This window comes from Eschrichtius robustus, chromosome 20, assembly GCF_028021215.1.
Source record: "Eschrichtius robustus isolate mEscRob2 chromosome 20, mEscRob2.pri, whole genome shotgun sequence".
Lineage (NCBI taxonomy): Eukaryota > Metazoa > Chordata > Mammalia > Artiodactyla > Eschrichtiidae > Eschrichtius > Eschrichtius robustus.
The window spans coordinates 45,706,621-45,719,631 of record NC_090843.1 but is presented as its reverse complement, the minus strand read 5'-3'; the positions used below and the strand labels follow the sequence as shown (position 1 = coordinate 45,719,631).

General features: G+C 44.6%; 1 protein-coding gene across 1 annotated transcript; it reads left to right on the top strand.

Annotated features, from left to right (window-relative positions):
* The first annotated feature begins 2,905 nt into the window (after window positions 1-2,905).
* On the top strand, window positions 2,906-4,264 carry LOC137754627 (C-C motif chemokine 4). Its single transcript, XM_068530429.1, has 3 exons — window positions 2,906-2,981; window positions 3,487-3,601; window positions 4,177-4,264. The coding sequence occupies exons 1-3, from the start codon at window positions 2,906-2,908 to the stop codon at window positions 4,262-4,264; spliced, it is 279 nt and encodes a 92-aa protein (XP_068386530.1).
* The last annotated feature ends 8,747 nt before the right edge of the window (window positions 4,265-13,011 follow it).

Sequence of the window (13,011 nt, the reverse complement as noted above, 5' to 3'; positions counted from 1 at the left end):
CAACTACTGAAGCCCGCGCGCCTAGAGCCCATGCTCTGCAACAAGAGAAGCCACCCAATGAGAAGCCTGAGCACTGCAACGAAGTGTAGCCCCCGCTCGCCGCAACTAGAGAAAAGCTCACGCGCAGCAACAAAGACCCAAGGCAGCCAAAAATAAAAATAAATAAATAAATTTAAAAAAAATACCTACTGTGTACACAGAGATAAGCATAACCCAGTTTCTGCATTAAGGAACTCCCTTTCTAGGAGGGGAGACAGCCAAGTAGACAGATATTTTATAGGTGATGTGATGGAGGTAGCACAAAGGGAGGTACAGAATTCAGTTGGGAGAGAGGTCAGGGAAGGTTCTCTAGAGGAGATGAGCACTTTTTTGGTTGTGTATTTGAGAGGCATTTGTTATTCTCTATCGACTATTACTTAGAAATGGCCTCAATGTATAAATCTTGGAGGCCATTGATTTAGCTAAACATTTTGACACAAGCCTTTGTACTCTCTATGTGAAAGTTCACTGGTGTGAACACAGCATTATTGTTAAGACCTTCATGAATAAAAAAATTTTGCCTGCATGAGCCAAAGATCAAATCAAGACTAGGAGGCAAAAATCAACAAACACACTGTGTGGGTAATCACCCATTCTTATCTGTCATCATTCTTCTTATGTATTTTCATAAGAGTTATGTACTTCCATGGCTTGAAGATCAGTGCTCCCCACTCACGTAGACGGAGGTCTCCACGTCAAGGGCTCTTCCTTAGTGCACAGTGGATTTAGCCTTGACTTGGAACTATTCATTTACAGCCAAGAGATGGTTTTCTCCATCCTTTGGGCTCTCTGATATTTTGTTTCTACCTCTGACATGACACATATCTTATTCCATCTCACAAGATAGTGATTTCTGTCACTGTCAACACCATCACTAGACTAAGGGCTCTGAGGGCAGCGATGGGTCGTCATTCAGCTCTGTCTGTCCTGACAAAGAACAGGTAACTACTCAATTGGGTTGAATGGAAATGCCAGGATAACAAAGTCTGTGTAGATTCTGGGGACCACAAGACACATCCTTCTTCCCTTGAAACAAGGTTCTTGACGCATGAAGATGAAACTCCATCAACCAGGAGAGACCACGAGAGATACTTGCATAGGTGATATCAGAGATTGTAGAGCGTTAGAGTTGGGGATGGGGGTCTTGGTGAAGATCAGAACACTTGAAGCAAGACTCACAGGAAGAAAGGAGTAAGGACAGAAAGGATAAAGAAAAGAAGTACAGTCTGTGTGCATGTGTAGGTGGTGGGAGCAGGGAGAGGGGAGAGTGATGAAGTAAGAAGACATTGTACTTTATTTAGTGACACTGAAATGCTCCGAGATGCTGCTGTGACTTCTTCTATCCCACATCTCTACAGCACCCAGGAGGCCTGGCTCCCTCTTTTCACTCTTCATTCTTCCTTTTCAAAGCAGAGGCAGGTAGCAATGTGGGACTGCGGGTGAGCAGGTGGGTCAGAGTGGTTGAGCTGCAGGTGGATAGAGGTCTTGATCCCATCATCCTAATGGCTCTCGCTTGCCCTGATTCATGCACTGCTGTATTCCTGGCCTTTGGAAGCTTCATGTAGTCACCTTCAGGCCCACAGCAGCTGCCGAACCAGGCAGGGCTTTACAAGAACACAGGGAATTCCCTGTGGATGTCTGGGAAACACCCACAGGCTTAGATTATATACTTTATCTGTAACATAGATGAATTTATTGCCAGCTTTATCCAATTCCATTTTTATACTGGAGGAACATTCTTTATCTGGGTCTTCTAAACTTGATTCTTCCTGATTTCTTTCTCCTTTTCTGTTATTGGCCCAAGGGAGCACACTGAAATCTTGATTTCTTTTGCATTCCCTTGATTTCTTTTGCATTCTTTGGGACAGACGGACCACACCCCTTTCCTGTATTCAGCCCTGATAAGATGGGTCTTTGTGTGTGGCGTGGCCCCTAGGTGGCCAGCAGTTTCTCTCTCTGTGGTCACGTTCTATATTTGTTCTGGAGATGACAGGGTAGAAAGAAAATGGATTTTAGAGTCAGATGAACCTCAGTCCAAATCTTGGCACTGCCACTTAACAGCTGTGTGGCCTTGAGATTATCACTGAACTCTGTTCTGCCCTCTGATCCTCATTGCCTCAGGGGAATAATCACACCCTGCTCAGGGTTATGGTAGGGTTAGATGTGTGTGTATGACTGCAGCTTGCCTAGTGCCTGACACATAGTAAATGTTCGCTATGTAGAAGCTACACTTCTGCTGGGGCCTTCTGCACATTCAAAGCTGGACACTTTCTTTATGCCCAAGGAAATATACAGGGCGCTAAAGTCACTCTGCCTAGCAGAAGGAGGCCTGCAGTGGGACATGGAATCCTGGCTTCCTCCCCTTCTTGGGGCCAGGCCTGTGGCCACCCTGGAAAGACTGACATGAAGTCTCCAGCTTCTGGAGGTGGTAACCACTAAGAGCATGATGGTTCTCATCTACAAGCCCCTTCTAGCAGGTGTGAAGGTTCCGTCTTTCTTGTTGGGTTTGCAATTCTCCCCCAAGCCTCAGTCACTGCCTTATGGTATACCACTTCCCTCTAGGGTTCAGCCCACTTCTTCTCTCCTCCACCTCCCTCCACTTTCCTCTGTGATGACACTGCTGGGGAAAAGAAAGCTGTGCAGAGCCCCTCACAGTCAGCTAGCTTCAGTTTCCTTATTGGCACCATGACATCATCTGTACCCTGGAAATTCCACTCGCCCTCCTGTGCCCTCCTCTCTGTCCCAGGCCTCAGAGTTCCTATAAAGAAGGGCTCCCAACTCAGTATCAACACAGAGCACACAAGGGTTCTGAAGCTTCTGGGTTCTGCAGTCCAAGCTCCAGGCAAGTCTCTCCTCCACCAAGACCATGAAGCTCTGCATGACTGTCCTCTCCTTCCTCGTGCTCGCAGCTGCTTTCTGCTCTCTGGCACTCTCAGCACCAAGTAAGTCCATTCTTCCAGCTGCCGCTGAGTCAGGATGTAGGCAGCGCTGACTTTTTAGTTGGGGCTGGTCCAACACTAACATCTGGGGATGAGACAAAAGGGAGCAGGGAAGATTTCTAAGTAGCCTGCAGGTAAATGTAGAGTCTGGTAGACACTCAGTAATATTCAAGTTCCTGTTTTCTTAAGAAATAGCAACCCATAGACTGGGTTAAGCAAGTCCCTGTCTCTCTCTGTGCCTTGGTTTCCCCATCTGTAGAATGAAGGGAGTTAGACCTGTGTTCTAAGACCCAATACAGCCTGAACCTTCTAGAATCCTTTCATGGTCTTCTCCTAGGATTCTCTATTCAGAATAAGACTCCTACTCAGAGTGGGTGGGATTAGATACAAGGGACCATATTTGGGGATCTGGCAGATCCACAGGGATGCCCTTTGAATATCTATAACTAGAAGCCAAAATGAATAGCTCTGGGTAGAGCTTCTGTCTCACCTCGGCCTTTCTTCCCAGTGGGCTCAGACCCTCCCACTGCCTGCTGCTTCTCTTACACCCTGCGGAAGCTTCCTCGCAACTTCGTGATCGATTATTACGAGACCAGCAGTCTCTGCTCCCAGCCAGCTGTGGTGTGAGTATCAACCCGGGGGCCTTTCTGGGAGGCGAGGGTGAGGGCAGGATTAGAAAAGGGGGCCTGTTTGGGGTGAGGGGAGATGAAGCAGTAGGGAGGCAGGTGTCAGGGCTGAAGGCCTCCCTGAAAGCAGTGAGGAACAGGTCATGAAGTCACCTGTTGAGACCTGGAGAGGGCTGGGTGAGAGCTAAAGGAGGGGGAGGTGCTTTCTGGGAAGGAAGTTAGCTAGAGGCCAGGAAAACAGGGAAAGTCAAAAAGATGATAGAAGATGTGGGCTGAATTCTTAAACCATACTTAGAAAACACGTGCAAAAGTCATTGCTAGGGGCAGCAGGGAATGAATGGGGAGATATGTCCACATTGATTGCAAAACGCATTGGTTCCTAATCTAGGCAAGTCAGGAGGCCACAGCTAAACCCAAGGAGGAAGTTACAAGGAATCAGGTCCCAGCAGCACCCCAGGAAGGGTCTTCTCACCCACTAGGCTGTCCAACATGAGCCATGGTTAAGGACAGGGAGATACCCACCACACGCAAGGTCCCATGGGATTCTAACCTGTCCACTCTTTGTTCCACAGATTCCAGACCAAAAAGGGCAGGCAGGTGTGCGCCAACCCCAGTGATCCCTGGGTCCAGGAGTACATGGATGATCTTGAACTGAACTGAGCTGCTCTGAGGCCGGGGCAGGTGTTCTGCAGGAAAGATCACCTGAGCCCGACGCTTCTCAACAAGACGCACCCTCTCCACACTCACGACTGCTCTCAGTCGTCCCTGTTCCTTCTCTTAATTTAATCTTTATTACGTACTATGTTATTATTGTATTTGGTATCGTTTCCCACTATTTATGTTTGTTTTGCCAAAGGACACGTGTCCCCCATGGGGATGGTCCACCATCACTGTTTCTCTGCTATTGCGGATACATGGATAATGCAACTGAGTCCAAGTGTTAATAAAATTTTTAAAAAATGTAGACAGCTTCTTTGTGTTTTTTTTTTAATTATTTATTTATTTATTTATTTATGGCTGTGTTGGGTCTTCGTTTCTGTGCGAGGGCTTCCTCTAGTTGTGGCGAGCAGGGGCCACTCTTCATCGCGGTGCGCGGGCCTCTCACTGTCGCGGCCTCCCTTGTTGCGGAGCACAGGCTCCAGACGCGCAGGCTCAGTAGTTGTGGCTCACGGGCCCAGTTGCTCCGCGGCATGTGGGATCTTCCCAGAGCAGGGCTCGAACCTGTGTCCCCTGCATTGGCAGGCAGACTCTTAACCACTGCGCCATCAGGGAAGCCCGAGAAGTGACTTTCTAAAGGCCACCCAGAGAGCATCAAGGCCAGTGTCAAGCCCCAGGTTAGTCCCCTTTTCTGTGCTCCTTGTGACATGCCTCCATGGTCCCCAAAAGGAGAGCTCATCATGTAAGTAGGGTAAAGAGGGAGCTACCTCAAAATTGTTTGAGTGTTCTTTTTTTTTTTATTGAACTATAGTTGGTCTATAACGTGTTGTTTCAGGTGCACAGAAAAGTGATTCAGTTATATATTCATATATATATATATATATATATATATATTCTTCAGATTCTTTTCCATTATAAGTTATTACAAGATATTGAATATAGTTCCCTGTGCTCTACAGTAAATCCTTGTTGTTTAGCTATTTTATATATGGTAGTGTATATCCATTAATTCCATACTCCTAATTTATCCCTCCCCTCTCTCCCTTTCCCATTTGGTAACCATAAGTTTGTTTTCTGTGTCTGTGAGTCTGTTTCTGTTTTGTAAATAAATTCATTTTTTTTTTTTTAGATTCCACATATAAGTGATAAAGTACAGTATTTGTCTTTCTTTGTCTGACTTCACTTAGTATGATAATCTTCAGGTCCATCCATGTGCTACAAATGGCAATATTTCATTCTTTTTTATGGCTGAGTAGTATTCCATTGTATATGTGTACCACATCTTCTTTATCCATTCATCTGTCGATGGACATTTAGGTTGCTTCCATGTCCTGGCTACTGTGTATTGTAAATAGTGCTGCAATGAACATTGGGGTACATGTATCTTTTCAAATTATGGTTTTCTCAGGGTATATGCCCAGGAGTGGGATTGCTGGATCATATGGTAGCTCTATTTTTAGTTTTTTAAGGAACCTCCGTACTGTTCTCCATAGTGGCTTTACCAGTTTCTATTCCTACCAACAGTGTAGGAGGGTTCCCTTTTCTCCACATCTTCTCCAGCATTTATTATTTGTAGACTTTTTGGTGATGTCCGTTCTGACCAGTGTGAGGTGATACCTCATTGTGGTTATGATTTACATGTCTTGTTTGAATGTTAGTCTGATGCAAAAGCAGAACTGAGACTATGTACCTCTCTGGGGCCAGCAGACAAAATTTCCTTCCTTGCCCTGCCCTCAGCCACTCCCATCATCCCAGAGCTCCTGTAGAAACCTCCTTCAGATTCTGCAGGGACTGAGAGAAGGAGGTTGGGGAGGGGCAGAACTGATCCCAAAATGTGTGAGAAGAGGCTAGCAGCAAAGAACCTGACTGGTCTTGGCTTCTACTTCTCATCTGCCTAGATCTGAGCTGTCCAATATGTAGCCACTAGCCACAAGTAGCTATTTAAATTTCAATTAAATTTAATTTCAGTTAAATAAAATTTGAAATTCAATTCCTCAGTTGCACTAGTCACATTTCAGGTGCTCACTGGCTACATGTGGTTCGTGGCTGCCATGTTGCATGGTGCAGATGTAGGACATTTCTATCACCATAGGAAGTTCCATTGGACCGATATCCTCAGGGCCTAAAGGGAGGGAAAGGAGGGGTAATTGGGGTGGCCGGGAAGGTTAGGGTATGGTCTTCGGTGAAAGATACACAACACCATTCTGAGGGAAGGGGTTGGGAGAGAGAATTCATGATCTCCAGGCCTGAGACAAGGTATAGATCACTGTGGTAGGCTGAATAATGGCCCCCAAGATGTTCACATCCTAATCCCCAGAATCTGTGAATATTCCTTTATAAGGTAAAAAAGGCTTTGCAGATGTGATCAAGTTAAGAATCTTGAGATGAAGAGATTATCCTGGATTATTTGTCTGGATCCTAAATCTGATCATAAGTGTCCTTATAAGAGGGGGCAGAAGGAGATGTGACCACAGAAGAGAAGGCAATGTGATAACAAAAGCAAGATGCCATGCTGCTGGCTTTGAAGATGGAGGAAGAGGCCACAAGCCACGAAATGCAAGAATGCAGCTCTAGAAGCTGGAAAGGGCAAGAAAATGGTTTCTCTCCTAAAACTTCCAGAAGGATCACAGCCACCTTGATTTCAGCTCAGTGAATCAGATTGTGGACTTCTGACCTCTAGAACTTTAAGAGCATAACTGTGTGTTTTTAGGACACCAAGTTTGTGTAATTTGTTACAGCAGCAGTAGGAAACTAATACAATCACCAATGGAAGGGTCATTGACAATGACCCCCTCCAGCTTAGTGTGGAAGGGAATGGAACATTCTAGAAGGTGAGACAAACTTACCCACAGGAGAAACTCAGGGTGAAGTGGCCACATTCCAAGGTGACAGATTATGATGAGGTGAGGTATCTCAAGAGGAGGGGCTGCTTCAGCAGCTGAGTATGAGGGCTGAAGCTTCACCAAAGATTCAACACCCACCAGCCACAAGAGGAAGCCTGGAGACTTCTCTGGTGCTCCAGTGGCTAAGACTCCAGGCTCCCAATGCAGGGGGCCCGGGTTCAATCCCTGGTCAGGGAACTAGATCCCACATACTGCAACTAAGGGTTCGCATGCCGCAACTAAAGATCCCGTATGCCGCAACAAAGGTCCCACGTGCCGCAACTAAGACCCGATGCAGCCAAACAAAATAAATAAGTATTAAAAAAAAAAAAAAGAGAGGAAGCCTGACTCTTCTTGAGACTCCTGGGGCCCTCTGGGCATCTTGGTCTCCTATCTGGAGGAATCCACCCTCTCGTTTGTCTAATGAAGCCCAGAGCAAAGCCATGGCTCATCTCTGGTTTCATTATTAGAGAGAAGACAGGGTTAGGGCCAGAACCTCCTCCCTCACAGTGGAACCCTTTCCCCACACCTCCCTGCCCCTGAGGTGTGGAGAAGAGAGAAATTCAGCTCCACAGAGGCCGGATCACCAGGGAAGACAGCAGGAGGCCTGAACACCCTCATGAAGAAATGCTTTACCAGGGAATTACAGATGACAGCATGGACTCCTCGTGGTGGGGCAAAGTAGGACTTCACCTGTTGTGCAACATCAGACTTTGTTTTTCCCTTTCTCCTCTTTTCATAAAACTTCCTTTTCTCACCCAGAGGCCAGGGAGCTTGTATCTGCTTTCAAGACTGTCTGGCTGAGGGTTCTCTGGGTTTCTGGGTGGGGGCCAGAAGACATGAGGCAGGATTGGGGGGTGAGCGCCATTGGACGCCAGCCCTGTGTTTTCTGCTTTCCTGCAGTGCCTGCCTCTTCCCATCTCCCTCTCTAGACGGGAGGGAGTCTGTTTCCTCATGTTCTGGTTTATGCAAACTTTCTGTCCTCTCACTACCTCACCCCAACCCAGAGTCTTCTGTAATGTTCCCATGACACAGGCATTTTCCTCACAGGAGGCCAGAAGCTGAGCAAGCAGAAGCCAAGGATGTGAGTTGAGCTGCAGAGGGTGAAAGAAACCACAGCTCTTCCTGATGACCGGGCCCAGTGGCCCCAAGGCTGTCCTGAGCTGCTTTGCATACTCACCCTTCAAAGGACCCAGGAGTCCTGTCATGGCGTCCTGGGTTGGGTCCATGACTCTGGCCCATTTGTCCAACCCTAAGCTCCTCTGAGCTCACCAAGTTTCTTGGAAAGGCTGGCAGCCTTCCTGGGCTGTGCCACCTCCCAGTCCCACTACACCCTCTTCCAGGGCAGGGATGGGACCATATTAATCATTTTCAGATGCCTAACTTTTTGCCTCACGTCTTTCCTTTATCTTCCCTCTAGTGTATATCTTATTTTTCTCTCCCGTTATGTGGAAAGCTAGCTCTTAAATCATGAATTTTAAAAACACATCTACACTTTATGGTATCAACCCTATCTCCAGTTTCGTGTGGGGTTTGGCCTTATCCCCATCCTACCATGTCCACCCAAATCCTTTTCTCCCCAAAAGCTGAGATCTTGAAATGGAAAGCCTGTGCTTTCAGAACTAGTATGTAAATTAGAGTCTGAAAGAAAACCGACTGAGGAACTCAGTTGACTTGCTTCTCTAAGCTGTGTCCACCCTCCCCCAAGGGCAGTGAGTGTATTTTATAATTGACTGTTGCAACACAGGGGAATGCGAGTGAGTATAAGGAAGTAGGGGAAGGAGGGAAGACACCTTGTAATTCCTCCAAAGATTATCTGTTACACACTTAAAGTCATACAGAAAGGCAGCAGGCCCCCAGGTGTTAGTCGGATACGTGCTATCTGACTTTTTAATTTCATCATCTCTGACCTAACAAGATCTCACGCTCTGTAACACAATGTCTTGGTGTTCATCCCCGACTCTTTATGAAACAGGACAAAGATGACAAAGATGCAACATAAACAAGATCTGGGACTGGGGAGCTGAGAGTGCAGTTGGGTGTTTAAAGGATTTGACAGGGTTGGGAAATGACTCTCTGGAATATGAAATTCCAGGAAAAATGGAATTCCAGCAAATTCAGGAGTCTGAACATGGAAGCTGTGACAGCTTTGAGGTCTCGTGCCATTTAAAAAAAGAAAAGAAAAGAAATACAACCTTGATGGCTGCAAGTACGATGGGGGGATTTTACAGACTGAGTGTTACTGACCCAAAACTTGGGTCTGCTCCCTTGCAGGCAGTAAAGCCAATCTACTGACACCGGATTGTGGTGAAGGAAAGTGCAGTGTTTATTGTCAGGTACCATACAAGGAGTCGGGGACAGCTAGTGCTCAGAAAGCCTGAACTCCCAGATGGGTCTCAGCAAAGCCTATTTAAAGGCAAGGTGGGAAGGGCAGTCCCAGGATCTGTGATCAGCTAGTGCACAGTTCTCCGATTGTTTGATGGTAAGGGTGTCACAGGGGTTAAAATGATCAATCCTTAGTCTCCAGTAGGCCTGGGGACTATGTGCTCACGGTCATTAAATAGTTAATGTCTTCCATTTGGGGGTTATTTTAGCATCTGTAAAACAACTCAGGAAATATGCATCTGATACTATTATCTGGGTACTTCAGAGCGGAGCTAAAGCAGAGGATATGGGAGCGGGGTCTGTCCCAGGAAGGCCACATAGAGTCCTGCTCAGTTACAGGAGGAATCCCCAAGGATTCCTCATCTAGGAATTCCCAAGGTCTTGACTCAGTCTTCTCCCTTCATTGTTCATTGGCATCTCATGGCTGTTGCAGACACCTGACCCTTTCAAATGATAATATGTCATGAGAATTTAGCAAATCCCCAAATTTGTGATTGTCACTCGAGTACCAGAAATCCACTTTTTCTAGGGACATCATTTTGTTTTGTTTTTCACAAAGAAATAAAGGTTTTATTTATTTGGTAGGTAAAGCACTCCTCATTATTTCCAGGTGCATGAAAAGCATCTGTGGAGCTTTTCTGGACCCCAGGACTGGAGAGTCCACATCAGTGGGTCTCTGGTGGGTTTGGAGTGTTTGCAAGGCATGACTTTCTTTGAGTCTCACTTTCTTCATCTGGGACATGGGAGTGCCAATGGAAGCAACCCCTCAGGCTTGTGAGCCTTCAGTGAGATGGTGGGTGTAAAGTACAAGTACAGGACCTGCCAGGCAATTGCATGCTTCATAAAATTCAAGTATTGTCATTAGTATTGGAGAGAGTCCCTCCTTAATAACCTTGCAGCACCTGTTTTTGCAATGCCTACTTCAGCAAGATTATTCCAGGCCATAATTATGCTTTGCTTCATACTTGGAACTGAAGTGCTAGAGTAACCAGCAGATTATATTGGGTTACACAACTTCTGCTAATTAAATGTCTTTACTGTGGTGAGAATTTTTGGCCCTATATCCCCAACTGGGATACATCCCAAGGGGCCTATGGGACTATATACAGCTGGAAATAGTCCATTAAAAACTTCAGGGGGGAGGGATAAATTAGGAGGTTGGGATTAACAGTTACACACTACTATATAGAAAATAGGTAAACAACAAGGACCTACTGTATAGCACAGGGAACTATATTCAGTATCTTGTAATAACGTATAATGGAAAAACATCTGAAAAAGAATAGCTACGTGTGTATATGTATAACTGAATCACTGTGCTGTACACCTGAAACTAACACAACATTGTAAATCAACTCTACTTCAAGAAAGACATAAATAAATAGAATTTTTAAAAATTTAACTTGTGAATGTTACCTTATATGGCAATAGTGACTTTGCAGACATGATTAAAGTAAGGATTTTGAGATGAGGAGATTAGCCTGGATTTCCTCGGTAGGTCCTAAGTATAATCACAAATGTCTATGTAGGAGGGAGGCAGAGGGAGACTTGTCACAGAATGGGAGAAGGCAAAGTGAAGACAGAGAAGAGTTTTGAAGATGTTATGCTGCTGGCCTTAAAGATGGAAGAAGGGGTCAAGAGGCAAGGAACGCAGCTCTAGCAGCTAGAACAAGCAAGGAAGGTCTTATCCCCTAGAACTCTGGAAGGAGTTGCCCTGTCCATACTTTAGAATGTATACCTTGATTTCAATCTTCTGAGCTCCAGAAGTGCAAGAGAATAAATTTATGTTGCTTAAAAAAAAAAAAAAAATTTAACTTGGGGACGCAAGACTACAAATGTACTGGGTCAGTGTGTGAGAAATCCATGTCTCCTTCACTGTGGCTGGAAGTGTAAATTGTATAGTCTTTTTTTTCTTTCAGTTTTATTGAGATATAATTGGCATACAGCACTGTATATGTTTAAGGTGTGAAACATAATGATTTGACTTATATACATCGTAAAGTGATCATCACCATGAGTTGAGTGTACATGCATCATCTCGTAGAGATACAACAGTAAGAAATTTTAAAAAATGTTTTTTCCTTGTGATGTGAACTCTTAAGATTTATTCTCTTAGCAGCTTTCATTTATAACACGTAGCAGTACTGATTATCTTTACCATGTTGTATATTATATCCCTAATACTTACGTATCTTGTAACTGGAAGATTGTACCTTTTGATTGCCTTCATCTAATTCCCCCTTCCCCCTCCTCTGCCTCTGGGAGCCACAAATCTGATCTCTTTTTCTATGAATTTGTTTGTTTTTGAAGTATAATTGACCTGCAACACTACGTTAACTTCTGGTCCACAAGACAGTGATTCAACATTTCTATACATTTCAAAATGATCCCCGGGATAAGTCTAGTTGTCATCTGTCACCATACAAAGATATTACACAATTATTGACTATATTCCCCACACGGCACCTTTCGTATCTGCAGAGAAACCTAGGTGCCCATCAATAGAGGAATAAAGAAAGTGTGATATATATAGATGAATATTATATATATGTTATATATATATGAATATTATTGAGCCATAAATAGTGTAGTCTTTTTGCAGGACAATTTGGCAATACCTTCCTACTTTACCATAGATGTCTCCTTTGTATTTCCATGTTAGGGTATCTATTCTGGGAGAAATACTGAGATAGATATAGATATAGATATAGATATAGATATAGATATAGATATAGATATAGATAAAAGGAAGCACTACAAAGTGTATGATACATATCCACAGCAAATTGTTTGATAACCAAAAAACCCACAAACCTGCTAAATGTCCAGCAATTGAAGTTTGGTTAAATAAATTATAAACCATTCATATAATGGAATTTTAGATAGTAGTTATTTTTTAAAAGGAAAAGAAGATACTAACCTGGAAAGCTCTCCAAGACATAATGTTAAGTGAATAAAGCAAATTAATACATATAACTTCATTTCTGCAAACAAAGTATATATTTGTATATACACGTATGTGTGTAGGTAAAAGCGTAGGAAAAGGGTTTAGAAAAATACGCAGCAAACTGGTAATATTGATTACCTCCTGCAAGGTTACTCTGGATATATCTGTATTGTTTGAATTATTTAGCACATTCATGTGTTTGTTGTGTGAAAATGAACTTTGACAGATTACACTAACTAAGTGATAATCGTCCCGTCTCATCACTTTTTGAGAGGGATTCAGGAGTCCTCTCCTTGCCAAGAGTGCTGCTCGAAAGGATTCTCCTGCAAGCTCTTTGGGGCTGTCCAGCCCCGGCCCCACGAACAAGGCCACGATACGTAGCAGCCTGGGATCCGGCCAGCCACCTTGGGTTTGGATCAAGGCAGGCCCGCTGCTGTTCTCTGCGCTGCCTGCAGCCATTGATCTCCACCCCGGACTGAGCTTCCTCTCTGGGTATCCTGGTCCCTCCTTCAGATTGAGGAGTCATTCCTGGGTGC